This window comes from Sparus aurata, chromosome 10 (assembly GCF_900880675.1).
Source record: "Sparus aurata chromosome 10, fSpaAur1.1, whole genome shotgun sequence".
Lineage (NCBI taxonomy): Eukaryota > Metazoa > Chordata > Actinopteri > Spariformes > Sparidae > Sparus > Sparus aurata.
Window position 1 is genome coordinate 17,280,857 of NC_044196.1, and position 26,391 is coordinate 17,307,247.

At 42.4% G+C, this 26,391-nt stretch overlaps 1 protein-coding gene across 1 annotated transcript in view; it reads left to right on the forward strand.

The window, feature by feature from the left end:
* The first annotated feature begins 1,094 nt into the window (after positions 1–1,094).
* rin1b (Ras and Rab interactor 1b) overlaps positions 1,095–26,391 on the forward strand; it is a 39,340-nt gene continuing 14,043 nt past the window's right edge. The window contains exons 1-8 of the mRNA XM_030431065.1: positions 1,095–1,409; positions 20,880–21,017; positions 22,301–22,415; positions 22,642–22,714; positions 23,742–23,833; positions 24,851–25,026; positions 25,317–25,598; positions 25,784–26,336. Of these exons, the coding sequence (XP_030286925.1) occupies positions 20,880–21,017; positions 22,301–22,415; positions 22,642–22,714; positions 23,742–23,833; positions 24,851–25,026; positions 25,317–25,598; positions 25,784–26,336 (1,429 nt within the window). The 5' untranslated portion in view covers positions 1,095–1,409. The remainder of the gene's footprint in view (positions 1,410–20,879; positions 21,018–22,300; positions 22,416–22,641; positions 22,715–23,741; positions 23,834–24,850; positions 25,027–25,316; positions 25,599–25,783; positions 26,337–26,391) is intronic.

Sequence of the window (26,391 nt, forward strand, 5' to 3'; positions counted from 1 at the left end):
TCTGAAAACATTTCTCACAGTCGTGCGGTCGTACTTCCCAAGACCTCCATCCATCATCTGTGACCTTTTGTTTCCAAAACCCGGCAGACGTTGGGGCGAACTTGGACGAGCTGGTGTACGAACACATTCACACCTCTGGACATTTAGATTCACCTCTCTTGTCGTCTGTTGGACTGTGGGAAGAGACCGGAGAGAGAGCGCAGGCCTCCAACGCAGCACCGAGGACGCACTTTAATGTGTAAAATTGGTGGAGTTACCCTTTAAAATCTAGATGCTACTAGTGGACGTTGTTTACCTGTGTTTGTTGGGGTTTTTTTTGTTGTTGTAATCGAGCCATGATGTTTCACTCAGCGGTGATCAGGACGCTTGGAGCCCCTGCAGGTGGAGCTAAAGGCGGCCTGTGGCGCCCTCAAGCGTCCGGAACCAGAACCGCACATCCTTCACCTGTAAAACAAAACAGGAAAAAAATAAAATAAAATAAAAGTGATGGATGGAGCAGTCCAGAAATAGCACACACATACACACACACGCACGGTGCGTCAAAGTCCAGTTCCGGCTATGTGACGCGTCCGGCAGCTTGTGTTGGAGATCTGTGATATTTTTATTGTTCAGACCCTCAGCTGCTCTCTTCTCCACTTCAACACAGCGTTATATATACAAGTGCTTTATGTAAAGGACACAGGGATGATGATTGGGTGCTTTTTAGGGGATCTTCATCATGTTTATATCAAATTTCTCTATGTTAAAATGTCAATATCAGAGTTTACAGTTTGTTGTGGGGTGTGTTTTCGTGTAAATCATCGTTATTTGGTCCGTAAGGAGGTGTTTAAGCTCTTTGGTAAAGAGCAAATATTCCTAAGGGACTTCTGCATAGTATTCTTTTGCAGGGGAAACGTGCCAGAAACGCCTTCTTCTTCTATTATTCTCCCAAAAAACTACACAACAACAACAACAGAAGAAAAAAAAAAAGTGCTCCTCCCGACTTAAAGATCTTTTTTTTTTTCTTTTTTTTTCAGTGACATAACATGATTTGGTGTGTGAGTGAGTGTGTGTGTGTCAGAGTCTGTGAGGACGGGGGTGGGTGGGGGGGAACACACACACACACCAAAGACAGTGTCTCTGCTGTGACTGTGTATCACTTCAGATGCTCAGACAGAATTAAAAATGCGCTCCTCCGCCCTGTCACCAGCGCGTTGTGCGCATTTCTCCTTGACGAGCGCGCCTTCCCACAGCATGGTGCTCGGACTCAGAGGCTCGGCACTGTCTTCATGCATTACCGTGTAGAAAGAGAAAAAAAAAAAGAAAAAAAAAAAAGAAAAGAAAAACTCTCCCGGACGCCTAATTAAGACGAGCGAGACCACACGCAGCGGCGCGCAGCACCTGTTCCCAACCCCTTCATCACAGAGAAGGTAAGTTATTTTTTGATGGATTGTGCGTAAAAGGCAAAAATTGGACAGAAAGAGAAGAGAGGAAGAGCAAAAAAAAAAAAAAAAAATCAATCGACTCCATGAGGTGGAGATTGCAGCGGGAGTTCTTGGAGAGTTTGGCACATGCACGGCTGGCTGCACATCACAGAATCTGTATTAATATGTTTTTTTTTTCTTTCTTTCTTTCTTTTTCTGTTCTCAAGTTCAAAAGCGCGTCGGCGTTTTGTTGTTTAACGTAGTTTCCGGTCAGCAGGGGTGGGGGGGGGAGACGTCTGCGGTAAACAATGCTGTGATTCATCCATAATGTGACATTTCAACGCGCTGCCAATTAATCAATTAGCGATAATCGCGGGGAGGAGGGAGGGCATGCACGGCTGTGTCGCGCCTGGAGCTGGTGATGTCACTCCGCCAGAGCCAAAAAAAAACAGTGGGCAGGTTTCATAATGGGAGAAGTTTTCAGCCTCCAGGAAGGCTTTTTTTTTTTTTTCTTCTTCTTCTTCTTTTCTGTCTTTATTGTTTCAGCTTGGCACCGAAGACGCAGAAGTGTAGGTGTTTCATCCAAATCTAATTAGTGGCAGCCACAGGTTCTGACAGGAGGGAGCTGCTGTTGTTCTGCTCCTGTGTGGACTGACAGCTGGGCTTTTATTTCCTTCTTGTGTCGGATGTCTAGGCAACATCTGAGTGCTTTTGTCCAGAAGAGACAAAAGCCTTTTTTTAAAAGTTTTTTTTTTAATTATCATTATGCTTTGCACACGGGAGCAGAAGTTCAGTCCCCCCCCTCCCCCCATCCCTCTCCCTGCAGACCACAACTCAAATCTCAAAAGCAGATTCTAATGTGGTTTTACTGCACCACCACCACCATCAGCATCAGCACCACCAGCAGCCAGAACGGTGCTCAATCAACCACTCAGACTTTTTCCAGCATGTGAGTGTCTTGATCTCCCCGTCTCCCCTCTGAGGGCAAAGTGAATGTAATCTCACACCATTGGACTGTTACATAACTTTTAAAAAACGCTGAAGTGCCATCCTGCCCGCGTGGGAGTGGATGTGATGTTCCCACTTCCTTGCTGTTGTTTTGCTCGTTAATTTTTCTGAGGAGGAGCGCATTACTGTAAGTGGCGTTCTGTGACTTCACATGGCTGCAGGACTGATTGCTTTAAAAAAAAAAACAACAACAACAAAAACAATCCTGGCTGGTGATTACGTAGCCTACCTACATGAAGTCTGTGATTGTTGAATGTGGAATGACATGTTAATTTTGACCAAACGTGTGTATTTCTGTGAGTGTGTGTGTGTGTGTGTGTGTGTAGGGGGGGGGGAGTGCATTCTGCCCCTGTGTTGTGTAGGAGGAGTGTGATCGCAGTGTGCCCGAGCATGACGCTCGGAGCTGTTGGACAGAGTTCAGTCCTTTTGCTGAGCAGTCTGTCCTCTGTGCTGGAAGTGGTGCGCAGACAGACACGTTACAGTAAACCTGACTCATGTAGATGGCAGGCTTCCCCCATCATCACCGCCATCGCCGAATTGTGTCATCGTCACGCAACCCGGCGGGGACAAAAAAACGAGTTCGATCCCCCCAAGGCAAACGTCCCCCATTTTGAAAAATATGGCAGCTGCTGGTGTGAAATGACGGCTGGCCACGGCTGGTGAGAGTAAAACACACTGGAGACGATCGCTGCGCCTCCTGACCAGAGATTCAATAGTTTCTAAGGGCAACGTTACATAATCTCATTATCGAAAATGGCTTTGTGGCGCTGAGCTCACATTAACGCGGGGGTTACACTTAGTTTCTTCCTCATTATCAGGACTTTCTCTCGACAGTTTCTCTCTAAAACAAAGTATCTGATGAATAACTCCGTCAGGGTTATGCAATCTGGTACAGGTGGGAAGCCGAACTCTCTGGTGCCCCCATGTTCATTTGGAGAAATGCTCTCTTGGATGCGCCTGTGATAAATGAATCCAAGTTCCCCTCTAGTTCACTATGAATATATCACAACTTTCTGTGTGCTGGTGCCCCTTTTTGTTTTCGTCGCCCCTGCCCCTCAAACATCCTGAGTCCGCCCCTGTAGTCTGGTATAATATGAAAAACTGAGGAGTTGTGCAGGTGGTGCACGCAGATTATGGAGTTTTAAAGGACAAGTTCTCACAAAAATGAAAATCCAGTCGTTATCCACTGAACAATGTTTCGATGGACAGTCAGGTTAAGTTTAATAGCCCACAAAACATTTCTGGAGCTTTAGAGGAAAACAACGTTGTGGTATTCTCCTAAACAACTGAAGTAGATGGGGACTTGTTGCAAAACGTAAAAGAAACACCTGAAAGAAGGCTTAAAGTGGTTCCATACAGCCCGTTCAGCTCTATCCAAGTCTCCTAAGGGCCCGAGATCTAAAATTGATTTGAAAAAAAAAAACATTATTTACATCCTTTTTAAAGCTAAATCTTCACTAACGTTGCTAAGCTAAACCGTTAGCATAGCATCTTTTCAAATCAATTCGAGATCTTGGGATTCCCAACAAGTCCCCTGCAACACGGTTTCGCTGCGAAGCTCCAGAAAGGTTTTGTCAACTAAGAAAATTCCCACTACGTTCCATCCGCATGGGAGTGATTAGATAATGACAGAATGTTAATTTTTTGGGTGAACTGTTCCTTTAAACTGCATCAAGAGCAGCAGTGAACTAACACTTTATTTAAAATGGGGATGTTATTTTCCTCGATTTAAGGAAATATGCTAGAAAACAGTTATGTAATCTGGTATGATATTATTAATTTAACGGTTGTTGAGGTGCTAAAGTTGGTAGATACTCACTTATTATAGATTTATAACAAAAGAACATACAAAGAAAACACTTTGATGTTTTCAGTGTGTTTGTGAATCACAAACAAGCAATTCTGAGCCATAAACTTTAAGATAACACTCCATATTAGTAGCACTGTAGCATATTGGCTCTTTATTAATCATGATAAGGCACTTGCACAGGTTTCACCAATGAATCACTGACGAGCAAGACCTCACTTTGGAGTGTAGAACCTATTCTGAGTTAGAGAGACTTGATCTAGAGTAATCTGGACACTATTAACACTTGTAGTTTTGTGTTTTGTTACATAAAATCAAATCTTTTTATGAAGCGTTATTAAGGGAAAACGACTGTCCTGTTGTGATGCTACCACCCTATGAGACCCCTAATGAGCCAAAGCACATTAAAATCATAATTCACATCCTTACTTTCTATTACAGAGCAGTTATTAGGAGGTTATTGACAGAGAACTCTAAATTGTAGTTGTAGAATATGCTAATAATGGCTAATGAGGCAACTATGTGTGTACATAATGTAAAATGTTGTCGAAATTTTATTTGAATTTTTTTTAATAAGATTATCAACAGAATGTGAATAAACAACAGTTTTGACATTATGATGTCTACAGAGAAATCTACTGAAGCTCACATGCTAACCAGCTAGCCCCAGCCCGCTGTGGCCCAAAGTCCCCCCAAAACTACCTTTGTTCCGCGAGCGCTCCCAGTCTGAACCGCTAACTGCACGGCTAACTGAGCTAACACTTAGTAGCAGTTAACGTTAACGGTGTTGCAAATTTATATTTAGTTGTGTACCAAGTGGAGCTCGTTATTTTCCTTATTAGGAATCTCACTTTTTAAGAATTGTAGCAGCTGATTATGAAGCCAAACAATTACTGAGCACTTGTTCAAACTAAGGGGGAGCAAACATCCTGAGTCTGCCACTGGTGACTTGGCTTTTACCCCATATTGTTGAGTTTGGATTTTATTAAATTCTGATTTAATGCCCATTTTGTTTACCCTTTTTTTCAATGTCAATCCTTCCTTTACATCCTTGTGCGTTTCAACATTAACTTGGATCAACATTGTTGCCTTTGCTTTTACAGCCACTGCTCTCACTGCACTGCTCTGTAAGAATTTTTAAAAATAATTCAAAGTTAGAGACCAGAGGAGACAATGTCCAGGATGTTAAGTGACCTAAAAAAGAAAACTAAAGCCTTGTGCCTCCTTCATATTCCACTGCTAACTCACACTTCCACCCCGCAACCACCTCCAAGACAGCAAATGTGACAATACCAGCAGAGATAAGATGTGATATCAGCGCCATAGTTAAATGAGAAGCACTTGCTCCCAGCCACAGATAGCCCAATTTTTCAGCATAGCGTATTTGAGGCACAACAGCCGTGATATGGTGATAATGGTGTGATACAATGTGGAGGTTACCCTCTAGCTGAGAGCATATTTTAGATGTGCTTCGGTTGATACAGTCTGATTTTTTTTTTATTAAAGCTCCAGCTCACTGTCTTTTCCAGTTTCCATAGCACCACTTTCGGGTCCTATAACCGACGCAGCAAAGTGTGTCTATACTGTAAAAAAAAATTCACTTGAGGCACTTGGGCTTATTTTCATACTTTTCTTAGTTAGGTCTCCATATGTGACATCGAGCTGAGGTTTTTTCGAGTGGAGCAACATTTATTCAGGATCAAACCTTTTTACACATTCCTCCTCAACAGAATAACCTCAAGGATGTGTCAGAAATGCAACCGTGACTGCTGTCAGGTATCAGTTTCCTTGTGAGAAAAAGGCCTTGAGAAAGGTTCAAACACACACAGACACTGATGATAGAGCAGCGCTTGAAAGGGAGCAAGTCTGAGTTTCTGGCCGCTTCAGTGAGTACAGTATTAATTCAGTCTTTTGTCCTCTTGTGGTCACTCTAACACAATGTGAAAATGGAGGATGAAAGTGATCCCTCATTGTCATTGTCAGGGCTCTCGCTCGGAAGATTCACGCGAGGGAGTAGAAAAGCCTTTCGGAGACGCTGAAAATGAAATAACGTCCGAATGGTGGGCGTTTAGAAAGGATGGACCAAAGTCCCGGAGGAGAAATGAGGGTTTTTAATGTCGCAGCATGCCCAGTATTCTGTCTTCAAACTCACCGTCCTGCTATGTGATATCATCAGAGGTCTCATGATTTCAGAGAAATGAAGTGCTGGACGCCAAAAAGATGATAAACCCTGTCTCCACAATCAGCCTTGGACTGGACCTTGAATTTTTACACTTTACAAAGCTTGTGTTTGAGAGCCATTATTCACGCTCACTTATCGCAAAAACCTCTGACATTATCTAACAGTCCTTTTACAAAAATAACATTTTGCATGAGGTGCTCCTCGTGTCGATCCGTCGTTAGTCACACTGTGAATCACGCAGGCACCCGGAGGTCAAAACAAATCAGAAAAAGGCGGGATGTGTGACGTCAGAGGAGCCTTTTGAGGTGCAACAAATCCTATCATCCCCCTACAAATATTGTTAAATTATCACGCTTTAACTCAAGGCTTAAGAAAATATAAAAAATTCTCTGTCACTCGATGAGTTTTTTCTTGAAAAATCAAATGTTTCCAAGAAGTCGCGGCCTTCTGTTTTCATTAAAACCAAGTGTGAAAGCTCTGACAGCATGCTGATATCACTCTAGCTGTTTGGTGTTTCGAGAGGTGACAGTAAGAAATGACAGCATCTTGGAGAAAGTTGTTGTTTTAGTTTTTTTTCGCAAGTGAGACAAGTGGATAGATTGGAACGGGATCGCTACTCTGGCGAGTTCTCCCGTCTTGTTGTGAGGAGATTTTCTTTTTCAGAACTCGACGCGAGATCGGCTGACCCGCTCAGATGGATGAATGTGGCGAACGCGAGCCAAGCGCAGCCTTCGCAAGAAAAAAACCTCAGAAGCATGGTGAGAAAAAAACAAGAGTGATGAATATTCATCAGTCATTGATCAGCTAAAATAATCAACAATTGAAACTTTATTCAATCACCAATCAAGACGCGACTGTTACACAACCATATTGCACAATGTCGTGTGTTTCACTTGGCGGCTGCGACTGTGTGAATGAGCAGAGAGAGATTGATTGACAGCTTCTTCGCTCTCTCTCCTGTCGCACCTGTTTACTCCACAGAGTTTGGTGATGCCACAGTGAAACCACGAGTGATTGAAAGCACATGTGGAGATATTGCAGGGCCTTAAAGGTCCAGTGTGTAGGATTTAGGGGACCTATTGGCAGAAATAACGATCAGAATTATGTTTTCATCAGTGTGTAATCACCTGACAGAGTTGTTTATGTAACCGTAGATGAGCTTTTTATATCTACAGACGTTGACGGTCCTCTGCTACACAGTCCGCCATGTTTCTAAGGTAGTGTGGATGTAGGTGTATGGGGGCTCGATGTGGCCCAATACAGCGCTGGCTCAGGTCTATGTTAATATTCTCTTATTAGAAACCTGAAATCATAGATCATATATATCATATATCATAAAAGGTCACATCAAAAAGGAAGTCATCAAAAGTGACCCCCAAATAGGAGGACGCAGGACTTAAAAACCTTAACCAATCATCAATTATCATGTTTACATCTTACACTGATGTTCATTAACGTCCCTATCAAGTAAACAAATAAATCAATCAATAAATAGAGTTTAACTAATTATAAATCACCCCACTAATAAAAAGCAGGGTTGTCCGAAGCATCGATGTGTCTCAACTTTTAGTGTTAAAGGTGCGATAAAGTAGATTTTTGAGAAGATTTTTTGAAGTCGATATGGCTAACGTAATAGCTGCCATGTCTCTGGTAACTCACCCAGCAGTTAAAAAGTTGAGGTTGTGTTTCGGGTTGGAAAATGTCCAAACAGAATCCAGAATTCACTCCCTTTTAGCTCTGTTTTTGGTCTCCACCAACTCCTGAAAAACCTATTTAGCTCTTTACCGGCAAAATGCTCCACAACATTTGCTAACTAATCACTAGCTTTGTTTGTCTGTTGTTCAGTGCTTAGCAGGTAGCTTGCAGTGGACCTCAGTGCTTTATTCAAGCGTCAGACTGACCTATTATTATTGCAGCGAAAATGAAAATTGGTGACCTGGGCTTTGTTTGAGCTGATGGACCATATTCACATGGCGGCCATTTTAGTCTTTAACATAGAGAATCTGTCAAATCATTATCATCTGACCACCACAAAGCATGATGGATATCGAAAATCCAGTGTAACATCGGTCCATTTTCCAAAGTAATACAGCTATGTGATAACAGTTAGCGAATGTTAGCCTTCAGCCGCTTCCAAGCTAACATTTCTGTTTGGTTACATCCAGTGTGTTTCACATTAAGGCTTGAATAAATATGTCCAGGATGGAGGATTCCATTCATATGTAAAATTAGATACTTACTTATCTATTTAGACGTTATAGTTGCAGTTAAGTTAATGTCTTTGACCACATGGTGATCCATTTCCGCAGATTCTTGGGATTAAAATGAATATGGTCATCTATTTAAATAAATTATAACAGACTGATCATCTTATATGTGATTGTGTATTTATTTACCATGTTGGGGTCCATCATGCATCAAAATCAGAAAGCGTAAGGACTAATGTTGTGATAATGATTCTAACCGTATCGCCCACCACTAACTGCAGGCCTCAAACTCAATTTACTCGTTTTGTTTGGGTCCCTCGTGGCTCCTTATTTGCTCCAGAGCTTCCTCTAATTAAAACACTCGCACTCAAAGATCATCAGAGGTCGAGTTAGATCAGACCAGCTCGTGTCACACTGCAGAGAAAAAAAAACGAGGAAGGACCATTCATGGAGAAATTAATGACAAAGACTTGATGACATCATGACGGATACTGTACACCCTCTATGTGTTTTACACACAGGAGCACACACACCTTCGGTCTGACAGAACTATTTGTGATAATGCCCCCTCTGAATCACCTCGCCAGTTAACCGATATGCTTCTAAAATTATGAATATTCACAGTTATGCTAACAGTCCTTCTCCTCTCCTACAGTCCCAGTGTTACTTCTGACTCATACTAATGCCTTTGTGCGACTTCGTCACACAAACACACACTCAGTGAGATGCAGCTTTCTCTTCCTGGTTGGCCGGCCCTGAGTGCCCATCGCTACGACGCTTTTTGCGGCAGGCATCAAAACGGACACCTGTCATCAGTCAGCAGGCCCCTGTGCCCACTGATGCCCCCCGTGGATACTTATAGCCCACTGCAATTATGTTGTTCCATTAGTCATCCTACGCACGCGGTGATGGGCTGCTGGCTATACTTAGCCACCGTCATGGTCACTCTGGTGCAAATGAGAGATTTTTACAGTCTGATGCTTGTTGTCTGCGTCAAACACGATGAAAAGAGATGAAGAATAAGTGCTCGTTTGTTGTTTTGACAAAGTTGGCAGTTTGTTTGCAAGGAAACAACCACCACTGGTGATGTGTGATCAACTGTTATTTGTTATGTGAGACAGCTGAAAAGCTTTTTCTGCCCTTTTTCTCATACTTTCGAAGTGCTCATACTTTTTCAGAAGTGAATAAATTCTCTGGCCATCCAAGAGTTCAGTAGCAGTTAGCAGTTAGCAGTTAGCTGTTGCTATGGGAGCGTGCCTCTGTTCCCACATTTATAAGATTATTTTCAAAATTAGGCCCTTTTTCATAAATTTGTATGAGATTTTATCCCCCTTTCTGGCAATTTGGTAGCCAATTACACCCAACCTATTATCCAGTAGCAATAGACTACAGATGGACTGTAGCTTCCTAACCCTAGCATACCCTAACCCTAACACAACACCTAATTTTAAAAATGTACTAGAAATGTGGGAACATAGGGCTGTGGGACCATAGGGGTGACCCCGTCGCTATAACTTAAATATGTTTTACATTTCAGAGACACAAAGATACGGCATATTAATAGATCAGCTTTCGAGGCGTTGGTAGGCGCATAGTTAAACTTTAGAGGAAGTGGAGTGGATAGCAGCAAGCTAGCTTTTTTTTCTCCCCCCTGCTGGAAAAAACAGCATAGACCAACACCAAAACACAACATATGCTGGTCTTGCTGGTGACCAGTCAGCGTATGTTGTGTTTTAGTGCTGGTCTATGCTGGTTTTTCCCAGCAGGGTCTGCTTCCAGTTTTTATGCTAAGCTCAGCTAAGCTAATGGCCTCCTGGTCTAAGCTATAAACTCGATGCACAGGTATCAGAGCGGGACCAGTCTTCTCATGTGGCTCTCAGAAAATAAAAGGATATGAGGAACATTTTTTAAAGTACCCAAAACTATTCCCTACAGCAAAATAAAATAGTATTTTGTTAGCACTCAGCAACTGCATATGAAACCTGGTTTACTGCCAAAGTTTTTTTTAATGCCAGTGTAGACATTATTGTTTAACTTCTGTTTGACTTTTATTGTTCTGTAAATGTATCTTTGAATATGGACAAATAAACCTGTAGAACATTTTCAGATATGTGTTATATGGTATATAACCCAACTTACATGTTCATGTAATGAATCTTTACCTGTAAGCCTCATATTTGAAAAACAGCCGAGTAGCTTGTCCTTAAATACCACGTAGGAAATCAGCTTGTAACGTCTAGATTTTGAAGTATACTGTTATTCTCTTTCTTGCCGAGGACAAACGCTGATTCTACACACTGAGACTACACGTGGACTATCTGTTAAATGTAAGGCTACAACTAGGAGACATTCATGAAACCACGATAAACACCATTCACTGTGAAATATGTTAAAATGACTTCATATCATTATTTTTTATAACAACTTCTTCTCTCCGGCAGTGTCGCCACCTGTTACCAAATTGTTTTATTGCTTCAGAATTTCTTTTTTTCCATTTCATTACAATCATTGTGTAAAACATTATGAATAAATGGTACTATCAGTCCTCTATATAAGGAAATAGAATAGCATACAAACACAAAATATTTGGTTTGTATGCGTTTAAAAAAATTGAGTTTAACCACACATGTACTTCTTGTTTTTATGAAATTCTAGAGACATTATAAATATGTAAAATCATGGAGGAAAAGACAAAAGATTGTCAATTTTTTGGTCACAATAAAATCAGTCCTCGGGTCTTTAAATCTTAAACATTTTGTAAAATCTTTCACAGAAAGCTTACAATTATTCTAAGACTGTCTGAAAAGTTAACTGAAATTGGACCAAAAGTTGTTAAGAAAGTTACTGAGCGAGTGATTTAGTTTCTTTTCAACGCAAAGTACAATTAACGTCAACATCAGCCAAAGCGATCCTATGTGGGACGCTGTCATGTTTGACTAAAGCCGTTACAGAACAAGAGAAGTGCGTTGAGAGTGCCAGACAGCCACTACTTTAACAGACTGCGTGCATAAAAGAGGCTAACAAAACACTGTTTGAACAGCCAGAGCTGCCCAGGAGAGGCGGCGAGTCTTTGGCTGTCTGTGGTGAGTTATTGTAAAACACAAAGACTGGCACATTTTTCCCCGTAGTTGGAGACTCTCCAAACCCACGACTGTGAAATGCTGCTCAGCTTGTTGGGATGCACCTGTCCAACTGAAAAAGCATAAGCATATACCCAAGTTTTGTATTTACTCATTTTGAAAACTCCAGCTCCGACTCTGTGTATTCATGGACAATTGCACTGCGAATGTTTGAACCAAATCAATTTAAATGTTGACAGAACCACCGTCGTGTTAAAACCTTAACGTTTCTTTATGTTGTAACTTTAGGTTCCGTTTTCTGGCAGGCTGTGCTTACGCTCTGGTTAGGTTTAGGCACGTAAAACACTTGGTTAGGGTTAGGAAAACACAAAAAAAACCCACCTTTTTATGTCGGCACAAACATGGATGAAAATGTCCAGAGGTCTCGTTTGAAACACCGATTATGTTGCCATAAATACGGCTAGAGACGACCCGAGACGTTGTTAAAAACACCTGGTTGTGTCGCCAAAAGCACAGCTGAAAATGTCTCATTGAATACACCTGGTATTATTGCCACAAGCATGACTGGGAATGTCTGGAGGAAAAACAGCCGGTTTTGCGGCTAGAACTGTGGCTGGAAATGTCCCGAGGTCTCATTAATAACACCCGCTATGATAAACTTTATTGTTCCCGCGGATGCTTCATGGTGGTCGGATGGAGCGTGGGTGTGGGAGAGCTTCAAAACTACTCCGAAAAAGAAAATAAAAAATAAAAAAACAGACTCAGAATGGTGAGAAACATGAAAATCTGTAAGGGAATCACTCGAGTTGCTAAAAAACTAACCCACACTGGCTGGTTATGTGCTGCCTGCTTATCAAAAAAATCTCCAGATGGAAGATGGAAAAAAAACGTATGTAGGATGCGACAGTGAGCAAAAGTGCACGACACCGCTGTCTGTTTTCAGTATCACCGCCGCTACATGTTTTGCTGGCTGGAGGTTACATTAGTGGAGAAGTGCGTTGCACCTCGGATGACGACGATGATGAAGCAGAGGCTGGAGATGGAGGTCTGTAAGCGTGGAGGGGGCGGGAGACGATGTGGGGGATTGAGTTTCCTCCTCGTCCTCCCTCCGCTGCTGTCTCGGGAGCCTCCGTAGCTCTCTGGACTTATTTAGTTATGTCTTCCTTCTGTGGATAACTGGCACAAAATGTGACAAGATGATTTACCGCCTAAATATCCGAAAACATCGATCATGAGCATCGGCGCCATGTTAAGCCATAGTGTTGATCGGGATAACTTAGTCGAGGCAGAGATACTAATTACTTCTTCGTCTGTGTCCTCAAGAGACCAGAAATCTCTATCAGAGAGCTGCGAGATGTGTTGAGAACCTGCGCTCTTTCGCTCTTACTATCTCTGTCATTATGTCTTCAGCCGCCTACACAAGATACTTAACTGAATGCAAGTTCATGTGCTTGTGGAGGCTGCTGACATTAATTCTGGGAGGTGCAGGAAATCACTAGTCGACTAACTGTTCACTAACAGCCATCGTTTTCAAAGACTGATCAGTGAGGAACAGATATATTCATGTATTACAATCTTATTTCTATGTCGGATGGTATGTTGAACATCTTTTTTAATGACTCTGGCATCCAAGATTGAATAGACAGCTGCCAAAAGCTACAAATGTGATGGTGAGAAATCATACTTTCCAACGAGTGTGTAAACATGGACGGAGGATTGGTTGTTTCTTGCATTAAAACAATTGCACCTCTAAAGTTGGAGTTTTTCTAGAAAGCTGTAACAGCAGAGAAAGTCACTGTGCCACCATTCAAGGACGTATATTGAGTAAAAAAGAAAAAGAAAAAAAGGAGCGGGATTAATGATTTCTTCGATTGTCTATCTCAGGCAGGTTTCACATTTCTACCAGCTGACCTTTGCCCTCCTGAAATGAATGGGAACCGACGTTTCCTTATGCCGGGCAATCAACCACAAAACTCATGGTGCACTTTGAAAATGGGCTGTTTATGTTGGTGGTTGGTTGCCTTTTCAGCACAACATAGCAAAAACATGTGGTGCGTTCACCACCACTAGGAAAATGCTGAAACTCTCAAGAATAACAATTGACTTCATCTCATTCACCACCTTAAAGGGGCACTATGTCAGGACCCTGCTGGAAAAAACAGCCTAGACCGTGCCTAGTTGTGTTTTGGTGCTGGTCTGTGCTGGTTTTTCCAGTGGGAATTGTCCACCTGTTGAATTCATGCACCAAATCAATAAAAGAAACAACCTAAACTAACAAAAATGGTTCTATACAGCTTGAACCACATAATCCAAGCCTTCCTGAAGCCCTCGGGGATCCAAAATGATTTGAAAAGACAATATTTACACCTTTGATGCACAGTCATCTTCTTGCTAGCGCATTTAGCTTGGCAGCTACAATGAAGATCTAGGCTTGAAGTAGTGTTTACATGGCGTCTTTTCAAACCAATCTGGGATCTTTCGGGCTTCTGAGCTGTGAAGCTCCAGAAATGTTTTGTGGACCACGAAACTTTCAATCGGCATGACGGTGAAAAGATAGTGACTGAACTTACCTTTTTGGAGTGTTTCCTTTTTTTGAACCTGTGGCACATGTAGCACTAAGTTTAACTTAATTTCATTATTGATGCGTTTTGAGGCCTTTTCTGAGCAATTTACAAAGAGCAATTAAATAAGTTTAACCTAGTGCAACCAAACGTTACTAACTTAAACACAATCGATCACATTCATCACCTTTCAGACCATTTGAGACTGCTTTTCCAACCGTTCCTGTGCACTTTGAAGACACTGAGCCGACGGTGGTTCAGTCCAGCCTGGAAAGTGGCACAACGTGTTCAAACATGGTTGAAACCATTCATCTCTTGGGGGCGCCACTGTGCTTCTCTGTAACCTGCAGGGAGCACTCGTCTGGAGGTGGGAGACATCTGGACATCATGATGAAGTCCATCTGACACCAGGCTGAGCTGCTCACTGTAGCTGACAGCCTTCTTCTTTTTCAACTTAAGAGAGAACATGTGTACATATGATGAACGGCTGTATGACACTGCGGTGATGTTTTCTGCATCAATCATCTACTTTTATTCAACAGCAACACCCCGAAACACCAACAGGAGAATGGATTACAACACTGATACCTTACAGCACCTGTTGTTTTTCCTTTCTCTGCCTCAAAAAACCGTCCTCTGTAAGTGTTTGAGTCACTCTGTCACTCCGTCATCGCTCACTCAAGCCAGCGAGTCGGTCGGTCCTTCTGTCCGGTTTTTGCATCTCTGTTCAGATTTTGTTCCCAAATGCCTCATCGCTTCACTCAAGGCGTAAACTCGTGTTTTCTCTCTCGCAAACAATTGCACTGTAAAATCTAATTTCAAACATATCCATCAACAGACTGCCGATTTGTGGCAGTGAAGTGCTCAGTTCTGGTTTTACAAATGATGGAGGGTTTTTTTTTTTTCCGAACCCTCCACGGAATCCCACTCAGCACTTCTCCCTGCCCTAACTCTCTCTCTCTCTTCGTCTACTTTCTCGAGCGAGTTCGCAGCATCAGACTTCTGCTGCTGCTGCCCTCAGGTGCAGAAAAACACCTTGTTAGATATACAGTGTGCGTCTCCGTCGCTTATTACACTTTCCAGTCTGAACCGCAGCGCTTCAGGCCTGCTGAAGTCGAGGATTCCTCAACACCAGCTTTCATTTTCAGTCCTGGCTTTTTTCTCATCTCCACTCTTTTCATCATTTTTATCTTTTATCTTTCTCTTCTGTTTTCTCCCTCTTTCTCTCTCTGTGTGTCTCTCTCTTTCTCTGAGGGAATTACATAAGTCTTTCTCTGTGTTTGTTTGTGTGTGTGTGTGTGTGGGCAGCGTTGCATTTTATGTAAGGCGGACCTGGAAATGGCTAGCGAAACACTAGGGGTCTTGCTCTCTGTGTTTTTTTTTTTCTTTTTCTGCCTTTCACTCTCTACTTGTCTTATAGCCTTGTGTGGTTGGGTCATCGGACCGCGGATCTGCGTGGTGGTTGGCTCGAATTATGCGAAGGGGGTGACTCTGGCGGCCCACACAGAGTCACACTCGCAGCCTCTGTTTTTTAAAGCACACCTTGAGATAAAAAAAAAAAGAAAAATATTTCGCTCCTAATTTGAAGATGGTGGTGCTTGTTGACTCGTAGTGCTCGTGTGAAGTGTGTCTGTTTTGAAGTGAAGAATGTCTGAAGTGTGTCTCTGCTGGAATAAAGAGTCTGGCTTTAGTCATTTGCGACTGACAGTTGCCTGAGTCCTGCCGCCTTTATAGCTGCTGCTGCTGCTACGCCTGTCAGACTTTAAATTCCAGCAAGACGAAGTTGCTATTAATTAAATTAACGCTGACAGATTTACAACTTGCGTTTGAGTCTCTGAATTCACACAGCAGTAAACAAAAGTGGGTTTCTAGTTTCTAACCAACCAATAGTCGATTTTGTCAGCTGAAATGACAGCTTCTTCGAGCATATTTCATCACCTGGAGCTAGCTACGGCTAACCAGACCACACTTCAGCTTACTTTTAGCTTACTTAAGTGTTTTGAGCTGAATAATTTCAAAACAAAACATATAAAGGGCTCTCAAATATGCCCCCTAATGAATACATTACCACGACTATGTTCAGAGACTGGGGCTAAAGTGAAATGTTGCTCACCAATGCAGTTGTAGACATAATAATAGCTTGTTTTGTGGCAGAGCTAGCTAGCACTTATATTAGCTTATGCTGCAGGTATATGAATCAAAATATAATAAATTTTTGTTTGTCCTAACATTATCTGTGAATGGTTTCTTAAAACATGAACATGCTTTACAGTACGCTTCATATGTGCAAGACAAGATTTTAGAATTTGGCTAATGCTAGCATGTTTTTAGGCAGAGCTGCTTAAACATACCCAAACCAACAAAAGAGCGGGAAAATAACTGCTATCCTTCTTCCAACTGAACACAGATTTGCTCATATAAATCGGATGTGTCGGTCTGAACTCAACCTGTAGCATAAGCTACTGCTAGCAAGGCCACAACTGGAGCTATGCAGTATGCTAGTTAGCACGGCATGCAAGCATCTGCAGCTAACATTAAAGTAGACAAAGTTTGTGACCGACCCACGATAAAGTGGACTGTTTGCCATTTTGTAGAGCTGTCCAAACGTATAGTGAGATCTGTTAGACCAAATATAGTTGACCCAATGCATTGTGTAAGGTAGTGTACTGTACAACCAATGGTCACTAACCAAGCATTATAAACCATAATGCATTGCACTGGAGTGGTGTCCAAAAGTGCTTGAACTATACATTAAAGGGACAATCCACACCAATTCATAATTTTGCTCTCACCAATAGTACTATTTATCCATCTCGACTGTTCGGTGCGAGACGCCAAGTCTTGGAGATATCAGTGATAGAATTGTCAGCCTTCTCTCTCGATTACACTGGCAATCTCAAAAGTGAAAAACTCAACAACAATGTCGCTTTCCAGAAGTCATGACGCAGTGAATCATCAATCATCAGACGTCATCATGAGTAGTATCATTTAGCCACTATTTTCTTTCCAAAGAACCACACGCCAGCTCAGTTAGCAAACAACTCGAGCATGAGTAAATACATGGGAAGAAAACAGTTTTAAAATGCAATTGATCATAACAAAGCTTGTGGAGTATTTTTGAGTAGCCCGGTCATGATTTTGTGGACATAGACACTATTACATTACATAATATTTGATGGAAGGAAGACATCTCTATGGCTGATGTTTTCAAGACTTGGCACCGCACACCAAAACAATCTTAATGGATCGATAACACGACAGGAAACAGGAAAAATATATAAATATAGAAAAATATGCATCTTTATTTGGCACAAACTGCCCCTTTAACTATGTATATGCACACTATTTAAGCATGTGGAGAAATCCCAAAGCTTGCCTGGCTAATTACTAAACTGTGATCAGACAATTGGTATTTTGGGCTTAGCAAACTGTCATTTCGTTCCTTTCCAAACAGAATCAACAAGTTCTGCAGCTGCATCTTCTAACATCTTACCGCTGTCAGAACAAACCTGTGATCATTACATAACGGCGACCCCCTCCTTTGATTAATATCTGCCGTACTTGATTCCTGACCCCTCCGGCGCCATCTACCATTAACCGTTAATGGTCCTCTGGAGTGCAGGTTTTGCGCGCAGATAACTGGTTTCCTCCCCACGAGAGGGAGGGGAGAGTTATATAATAAGTGGCAGGAGGTGATAAAAAAAAAAAAAAAAACAGTTAAAAATTCAAATGTGTTAGTGAATGAAAACAATATTCATAAAGCTTCCTGTAACACCGCTGAGGCAGGTTGCTGCAGCTGATGTCGGAGTGGCGCAGAAAAATTAACTTTGGTCTTCTGATGTAAGGGAGGAAGTGACAAAAGACAAATCTCCAAATGCATGAAAAAACAAACAAACAAAAAAAGAAGATGCATCCTAGAAATAAAACACCTCTGCACCCCGGAAAACCTTTAAGTGTGCGAGTGTGTGTTCGTGTTTGTGTCTGCATACTGTAAAAAAAAAGAAGTGTGTGTGTGTGAGTGTGTGTGTGTGTGTGTGTGCACGCGCATCTCCAACTTGTCAGAGAGAAAAGGGTGTTTCACTGAGTGGGAATGCCTGGTAGGATGTGTAGGCCCGGGTTGCCATGGCAACCATCTGCTGCTACGCTCACAAGCGTTCGCCAGCAGCCCACACAGTGTGACATCCAGCAGCAAGCTGATCCGAGAGAGAGAGAGAGAGAGAGAGAGAGAGAGAAAGTGTATCTGTGATTGAATGTTAACAATAAAAGGAAAAAAAAAATGGATAACACAGAGATCAAACTGAACCGGTGGTGTTTTTAAGCAGAAGCAAAAAAAAAAAAAAGGTGCCTTTGTCCTCCCTGAAAGCAAAAAGGTCAAACACATTAAATCATTAGAAAATACATATTCGAGTGTTGGGCTGTTGTAGCGAAGACAGACGGAGGAGAGGTGTGCAGCATTCGGAGCAACCCACTGAAGCACACAGCAACACTCTGACAGAATATAGAATGAACAGAAGGATGTAAAGCTGCTTTAAAAAAGGATTCAGACTCTGAAGGGAAAATTGGTGACAAGAACGTTATTTAAAGCCACTTTTAGACGGCAGGTAGGAGTCCAATTAGGGATTAGGGTGAGGACCATGAACCACAACATCTTCTCAGACATGAAATATCTCCAATAAGAGGAGTTACACTTTGTTTTACAGGTCTGCAAATGTCATAATGATAACAATAATAACTTTATTCATATAGCAACTTTAAATACAGGGTTGCAAAGAGCTTTACATGCAACATATAAACATCACAGAATGACAAAAAAAAAGGTTGCGGTTGTACCTGGTATTTCTTTGAAATGACAATAAAAACAACCACAAAATTACCTCAAAATGTATTGAAAATGACACCAACAGCATTTAATTATAATATTCTGCTTTTTTCCCATTAAGCAGTTAATAATTAGCTGTCATTTTTTTAATACTTGTCCAGGAAACTTCCACCCAGTTTCTCTTTCTCTGCTGATAATGGCATTTTAAAGGGGCACTATGTTGTTGTTTTTTTTTTTAGAAAAATAAATTCAAGCTCAGATAAAAACTCAGAAATATTAATTGTTTCCATAAGTGAATAAACATAAACTGTTCTCAGAGTAAGATAAGGTCCCAGAACACTGTCTGAAGCCAGAAATGTGGCAGGGTCCGCCACATATAAACAAAGTAAAACAGTTTGAAACTGTGTCGTCCTTTAAGGTCAGTTTGTTTATTCACTTTATTCAGTCATTTAAAAAAAACAAGGAAAGTTTGTTTATTTAGTGTTTTTAGTCCCCAAAAAATCAGTCTGTGATTCTCTTCCGATTAAATTTTTTTCCCCAAAACTACATAATGCACCTTTAACTTTCCGTCACCATTTACATTTTTAACAATTTCTGTCATTTCAGCGGGTCAGTCCAGCTGGAACTGGAGCAAATCTTACTAAATGTTTTATAGTTTGCCAACATAAATTGCCAAAGACCTTCAACATCAAGAATCAAGCTTGGAAAGTTTAGGAAAATTGATCAAACATTGTCCTGCTGACTGGCCGGCTGAAATGATACTGGTGAACATTTTAAAGGGTTAAAAAAAAAAGTACTTTAATTTATTGATCTGCTGAAGCTGGACAGAAACAACATCTCACTTCAGTGTAGTGGCCTGCTGAGGGTTAGGGTTAGTGTTATATATATATATATATATATATATATATATAATATATATATGTATATATGTGTGTGTGTATATATATATATATATATATATATATATATATATATATATATATATATATATATATATATACATGTGTTGCTTGGTAATTACCACTTGCCATGAATCTTCCTGTAAAATAATGTGTACAGTATGTTTTTTCTTTAAAAGCTGCCAGCTGTTTTTTGTGAGTAGTGTGATATAAAATATCTGCTTCTTTAAGCTGACGATGACATTAAATCTGATGTGTGGTAATGCAGTCACAGTCTGATGGGATTCCGTGAGCGTTTATGTCACTACAACACGGTATTCACTGTGATGTCAGGCTGCCGGTTGAATCTAAATTACATTGGTGCCAATAAGATGAAGCAAAGCTGAGCTGAGCAGATGAGTCAGATACACTTTCAGCTCTTTGCGTGTTGTTCGACAGTCAGTGCCTCCTCTCCTCATGAAGATATGCATTTATTTTTCTGCTAGATTTCATGTAATATCATCCGACAAAGTAGCATCCATTTGAATTCTTCACCTCCGGAGCCCGCCAGAGTAAAGATGTCTGGGGCCTAACTACAAAATTGGATCTCTATCAATCTAAAATTGACCTCAACAATAAATGCTTACAGTGTGAATGTTCACATTTGCGATACACAGTAGTAGTGCCACGGTCTGGGCACAACTCTTAAGAAAAGTCAAGCAAACAAGATACATGCTCGTACTTTACTTATTGCAGCCAACTCACCAGCAAAAAGATATAAAAAGGTGAATCTGCAGGAATTACAAATACTATTTAGACAATATGAAATACAGGTATTGCAAAGCTACTCTTATAAAAGACACTAAAAGTACGTGATTTGGCGTCAATACAACAACTCATTTGATGGTCTAACAATCCCTACCATGTGTTGCAGATGCAGGAGGCCACCCAGCGAGGCTCTCAGCGGGCCTTCAGCGTCCTGGATCGTCTGCTGATCACACACCCTGTGTGGCTGCAGCTGTCACTCAACCAAGACTCCGCCCTCTACATCCTGCTCAGAGAGCCTGTTGGGGTACAGACATGTCAATCATTTTAATTATAGGAACTAATTGGTTAAAAGACTGCAGGACTATTTTTATAAAATCCAGATACACAAAACATCAGGCACTTTGTGGAACTTATGTGTTAGTGCTAGAAGCTGGACTCCATTTGTACTGTTAGGGTTAGGGTTAGACTGTTGCTCTCTGTTAGCTGTTAGCTGTTAGCTGTTAGCGGAGAGAGTCTCTGAGACGAGGCGCGCGAGGAATTGCTTTAAAATTAAATAAATTGCCCTCAGGCTTGTGTAGACAATTGATGCAGTCAGGGAAGGTTTACATGTTCACGTCATGTTACAGTCCGCTCACATTCAGCCTGTAAAATGTAAATTGCTATTGTTACGTAGAGCCCCTTTAATCATATCCAGCTACATTTTGATCAGTTTTCAACATAAAACTGTGGGACTTAGCTGACTAATCATTTATTGGTACATAACTTCTGTTCATCTTGGGTAAAGACATAAAATAAATAGTTCAACATTAAGGAACATTTAAATATTGGCTTTAAAACTGTCGTATATTGTCATTTTAACAAGGATAGCTATCTTGTTTGCGTTTAAGCTCATCTGAAGCTTCACAGCGCACCGTTATGGGATAAAGCTGTTTAATGCTAACCAAATGATGACTGTTTTGTCTTGATTGAGGACATCAATCGAGAAGATTTATATCACTGTGATGTTTGACTGTTAAGTGTAGCGCTTGAGCCAGGGTGCAATTAGCCTAGCTTAGCCTAGAAAGTGGCAGCAGGGGGGGACTGCTAGCTTAGGTCCGTCCAAAATCCACAAATATTCCTACTAGCAGCTCTAAAACTCACTGATGAGCATTCTGTATTGTTGGCTAATTAGTAATCTAAAACACATATACTGACAATCTGTTAATTGGGAGACTGACAAGCTAGCTTCCACTCTTTAACCTAGGCTACTCTAGTCCTGCTCCATTCCTAAGAAGGCACAGAAATGAGAGAGGTAGTGATCAATTTTCCCAAAGTGTTAAACTACTCGTTGAAATCACGGATATCATAATAGCAGCTTTAACAATTCAAATCCATATGAGTGTGTTTTAAAAACTGTTAAATCAAGATGTGCATTAAACAGGAAACTGTTATCTGGCTGTTTTTTGTACTTATCGTTTCTGTTTGCACCATCTGTCCCTTCACCGAAAAAAAAAAAAAAAGTGTGAGAGAATAAAAATATACGTCAAGAAGACAAAAACAACCCTACGTTTTCTTCATGTTGTTTTTCTTGTTTGTTGGTGTTTACAGACTTTCTTGGTGCGGAAATGCAGCTCCAGCCAGAGGAAGGTGCTGTGTTTCAGAGTGACGGCGGACAAAAGTGCCTCCTCTGTTAAGGAGTGCTTCATCTGTGAGGAGGACTCCAGTGAGTATGAAACAAGCCGGATCAGCACGTATATCCTCCACCCGCCACTACACACACACACTGCGTTCCTCCGCTCACCGTTTGAGTACAGTGCAGTTCACACACTCGGGTGAAAGTCGTGTGGGACGGAGAGGGTTTGCAGCTGCCACACTTCCTGCCACTATTTTGAACAAGTGTCCCACTGCCTCCACAGCTGACAGTCAAACTCTGTCTGTTCTCTAACCAGCGTTCGCCTTGGAGAGCTCAGCACTCAGCTTCCCCGACCTGTGTCGACTGGTGGCCTTCTACTGTATCAGCAGGTGACGTAGCATTTTAACTGCACGGCCAAAAGCATGTGTGACCTTTCTGGTTGGGGCTTGTGCTTGTGTTTTCACCCTTAGTTTCAATGAGGAGAAACCTTCTTTAAAATCAACCCAGTTCTTGACTTTGAGGCTGTAATTTAGAGACTCCATACACAAAGAGGTGAATTAAAAAACTGTTTTCCCAGTTGGTGTGGCTGAGTGGGGTCAAATCTCTTCAGCCAGGTTGAATAATCTTGTAGAGCCCCAGTAGTGGCGGATTAAAGATCTTACATTATGCTCATTAAAGGTGCTATTTGTATGAGAAGTAGATTTTTGAGTCTCCCCAAGTCATCAAAAGATAAAGTTTTGGGACTGTTGGCCGCCATCCCAGAGCGTAGCTACTTGACACGCGTTGGGAATGAGACTCAAAAATCACCTTTTTTTTACAAATAGCACCTTTAATGGTTTCATATTTTTTTATTTTGGGTTCCCTCTAGAAAATGTTTGCATGGCATACTGTCCAGTGCTGCAGCATCTCTATTCCCCCTCTGTCTGAACGCTCTGTTTTAGTGCCTGCCTCTTTAGGACCCTCCTCCCAAAACGCCCAGTCCGATCTGATTTGTCAGCTCTCTCAGGCCTGAGCCGGCCCTGCCCACATCAGCTCTGCCTGTGCTTTTGCAACCATGGCTGAGCTGGGGGGGGTGTGGCTGTATAGTCTTGACATCACAACTCTACAGAGGTCCTGACGACTCTTTTTCGAGGCACAGTTTCGGAATACGGTCTTTGTTGACAATGTTGACGATTCGATACGTTCACACTATCAACTAGTAGACGTGCTCTATAATCCACAAAAGGGCAAATTGGAAATCTCACTTTCTCCAACTTGGGACCTTTAAAAGCCTTGGTGATGTGGGCGTCCACAAACCTTTTGCATCGTACCTGATGTTTTTCAGCCAAGACCTCTTTGGAAATGTCTTGGTTACGCACATGCTCAGGGTTTACTATCACTTCGTTTAAGTATTGATTCCTTTCTTGTCGTCTGCAGAGATGTGCTGCCCTTTCCGCTGCAGCTTCCAGAGGCCATCGCCAGAGCAACAACGCACAGGCAGCTGGAGGCCATCTCACACATGGGACAAGGTAGTGATCGAAAACCGCCCGTCCTTTTCAAAGTAAACTCACTGAGTACCTGAAGGTTAGGGTCTCTTTGTCTCCCTAAATAATAGTAGTTGCTAGTTCAAGTAAATTTTTTTATGTTTTCAACTTAAAATCGTACATATTGCACCTTTAAGACAAAGTCCTCTCAAAGTTGGGATCTGGGGTCTAATGTGCATCTATCTTTATCACAGATGTGTTTAGAAATCTCCGGTGCAGACATTAAAACAAAGTTAGACATCATTTTTAAATGCCTGCCGTGCAGCGTTGGATACAGAACTGTAATAGCTGCTCTTCAGCACTGTATTACAAATGTGAGAAAGTAAACGAGTAACCGACTGAAGTAGTGACTGCCAGCTTGCGTCTATTTTAACATGAAAGCATGTACTGATGCAGCGCCGCAGCCGGGAGCGAGGTGTGACTTCAAGATGGCTAAAAATGACACAAGCAAGACCCAGTATGTGTCACTGACGGCAGCTCAAAAATAAGAGCCTTCACACCAAGGTTCTGCAAAATCAGTATGCTCCCGTCAGCCTGCAGGAGATAAACTTACATAATATATTACGTGTTCTAATGCTTGTTGGTGTTTGGTTTAATTATCGCGTGTTGTAAAACAAAAACATGCTGTCTGTTCTCGGTCTTCAACAAGTTAAAGCTGCGATATGTAAGAATCGGCCAGCTGTTGGAGGCATACTCAAAACAAATAGCGTGCAGCATGTCACCAGAGTAACCGCTAGCTGCTGCTAACTATATTGGCAATTAGCTGGTTAGCTTGGTCAGGTGTGCATCTAGTAGTTTGGACTGGGGGCTTGGTTCACAACACCAGGACTGGAGCCAGATCAGGGCTAGCATGCTAACTTTAGTACACATCTCTGTCAAAAACTGTTATCTTTTCACATTCTGTTGAGAGTTTAAAGTTATGTGTACCATCTTGCTCTGCAGTTATTGAATGAAGCTAACTTTGGTATCCATCTGTCCTTTTCTTTCTGGATCTCTCCCTAGACTTCTGGAGTGCGCCAAGTGCTTCAGAGATCCAAAACGGGCCGATGGTTGCATCAACCAGCGACAGCAAGGTCCAGATGTCCTTTAACCCGGACCAGTTTGCCCTGCTGACCCGCAGCGGACAAGGCAAACTCTGCTTCATCAACCCGCTCTTCCTACAGCTGGAGGTTTGCAAGGTTAGTGCTGGGGGTTGCGTGGGAGCTGTCTGAGATCATTTAAGTTGTCCGTTTTTTGGTGATGTGACCTTAACTTGAACCTTACATGGTCCCTTTATGGGATGTAAGAGGATCAAAATCATTAAAAAAAACAGTCGAACATTTTTCTTCTGTCGATTACAAGTGCTCAAACTTGTCCTGCTAATATAGCTGCTATTCACCTTGAACTCCGCTTTTACCATTTGCAAAAGAAACAGTTGAAAAAGCCTCTTGTCGGATGAAGGACTGAATCCACTTCTTCGTCTCTGCAGCAGCCACAACTCGTAAACCACAGTGCCTCCAATAAGCGGCACCGCTTCAAGCGCAGCATGCGGCTCCGGCTCTCGGAGTCCTCCATGAATCTGTCCCTGGAGGGGATCGGCTCGTACTCACCGTCCTCTTCAGGGGAGCAGACCGGGTCAGAGAGGCTGCAGAAGGCTGGCGCCAACCAGCAGAGAAGGGTTCACGCCGGGGCAGGGGTCCTGAGGAGAACCCCCGCTGTGTCGCCGGGCTCTGCAGAGGAAGAGGACATGATGTCTGTCTATGTGGCACAGGTAATGAGAATCATCTGACAGAGACATACATACTTGCATACGTCTCAAAATATGCTGTTATTGTGTTAACCCAACTCATCTGGTAAGAAATCAGTGAGGAAACAATGCCGAAGCCCTCGTCTGTTTTGTATGTGTGATTAATACACTAATGGTGCCTCATAATTGTCCCTTCCGCCCTGGTTAAGACATCTGCTAAGGCGGAGGAGCCCCCACAGCCCCAGCAGTCCGCCCAGGCAGGGGATCCAGGCATCGAGGTGGCAGTCCTGGCCCTGGAGCGCCGGCCGGCTCCGTCCCTGGCCGAGCTCGACAGCAGCAGCTCCTTCAGCAGCATGGACGAGGACAATGACTCAGATTCCGATCCAGAGAGCATGGCCCAGTCCAAAACCTACATACCACGCCCACCGCTTGTGCGCTCTCGAGGCCGCGGCGGGCTGCACCGCATGAGCGAGGCGTTCGTGTGCTTCTTCGCTCCGGACAAGAGGCTGACGCGGCTGGTGGAGGAGCTGTCCAGAGACCGGCGCTCCACGTTTGGGGGAATGGTTCAGGACTTCCTCCTGGAACAGAGAGAGGCGCTCAAATCCCTGGTTTCCTCCTCTTCGTCCTCTTCCTCGTCACGGGTGACCTCTGTGCAGCTCCTGCAGGGTCTGCGTCTGTTTTTGTCCCAGGCGAAGTGCTGCCTGCTGGACAGCGGAGAGCTGGAGCCTCCGATTGAAACGCTGGTGCCGGAGAACGAGAAAGGTAAACAAACCTGATAAATGTCAATCAGTACACAACATCAAATCCTCATCATCAA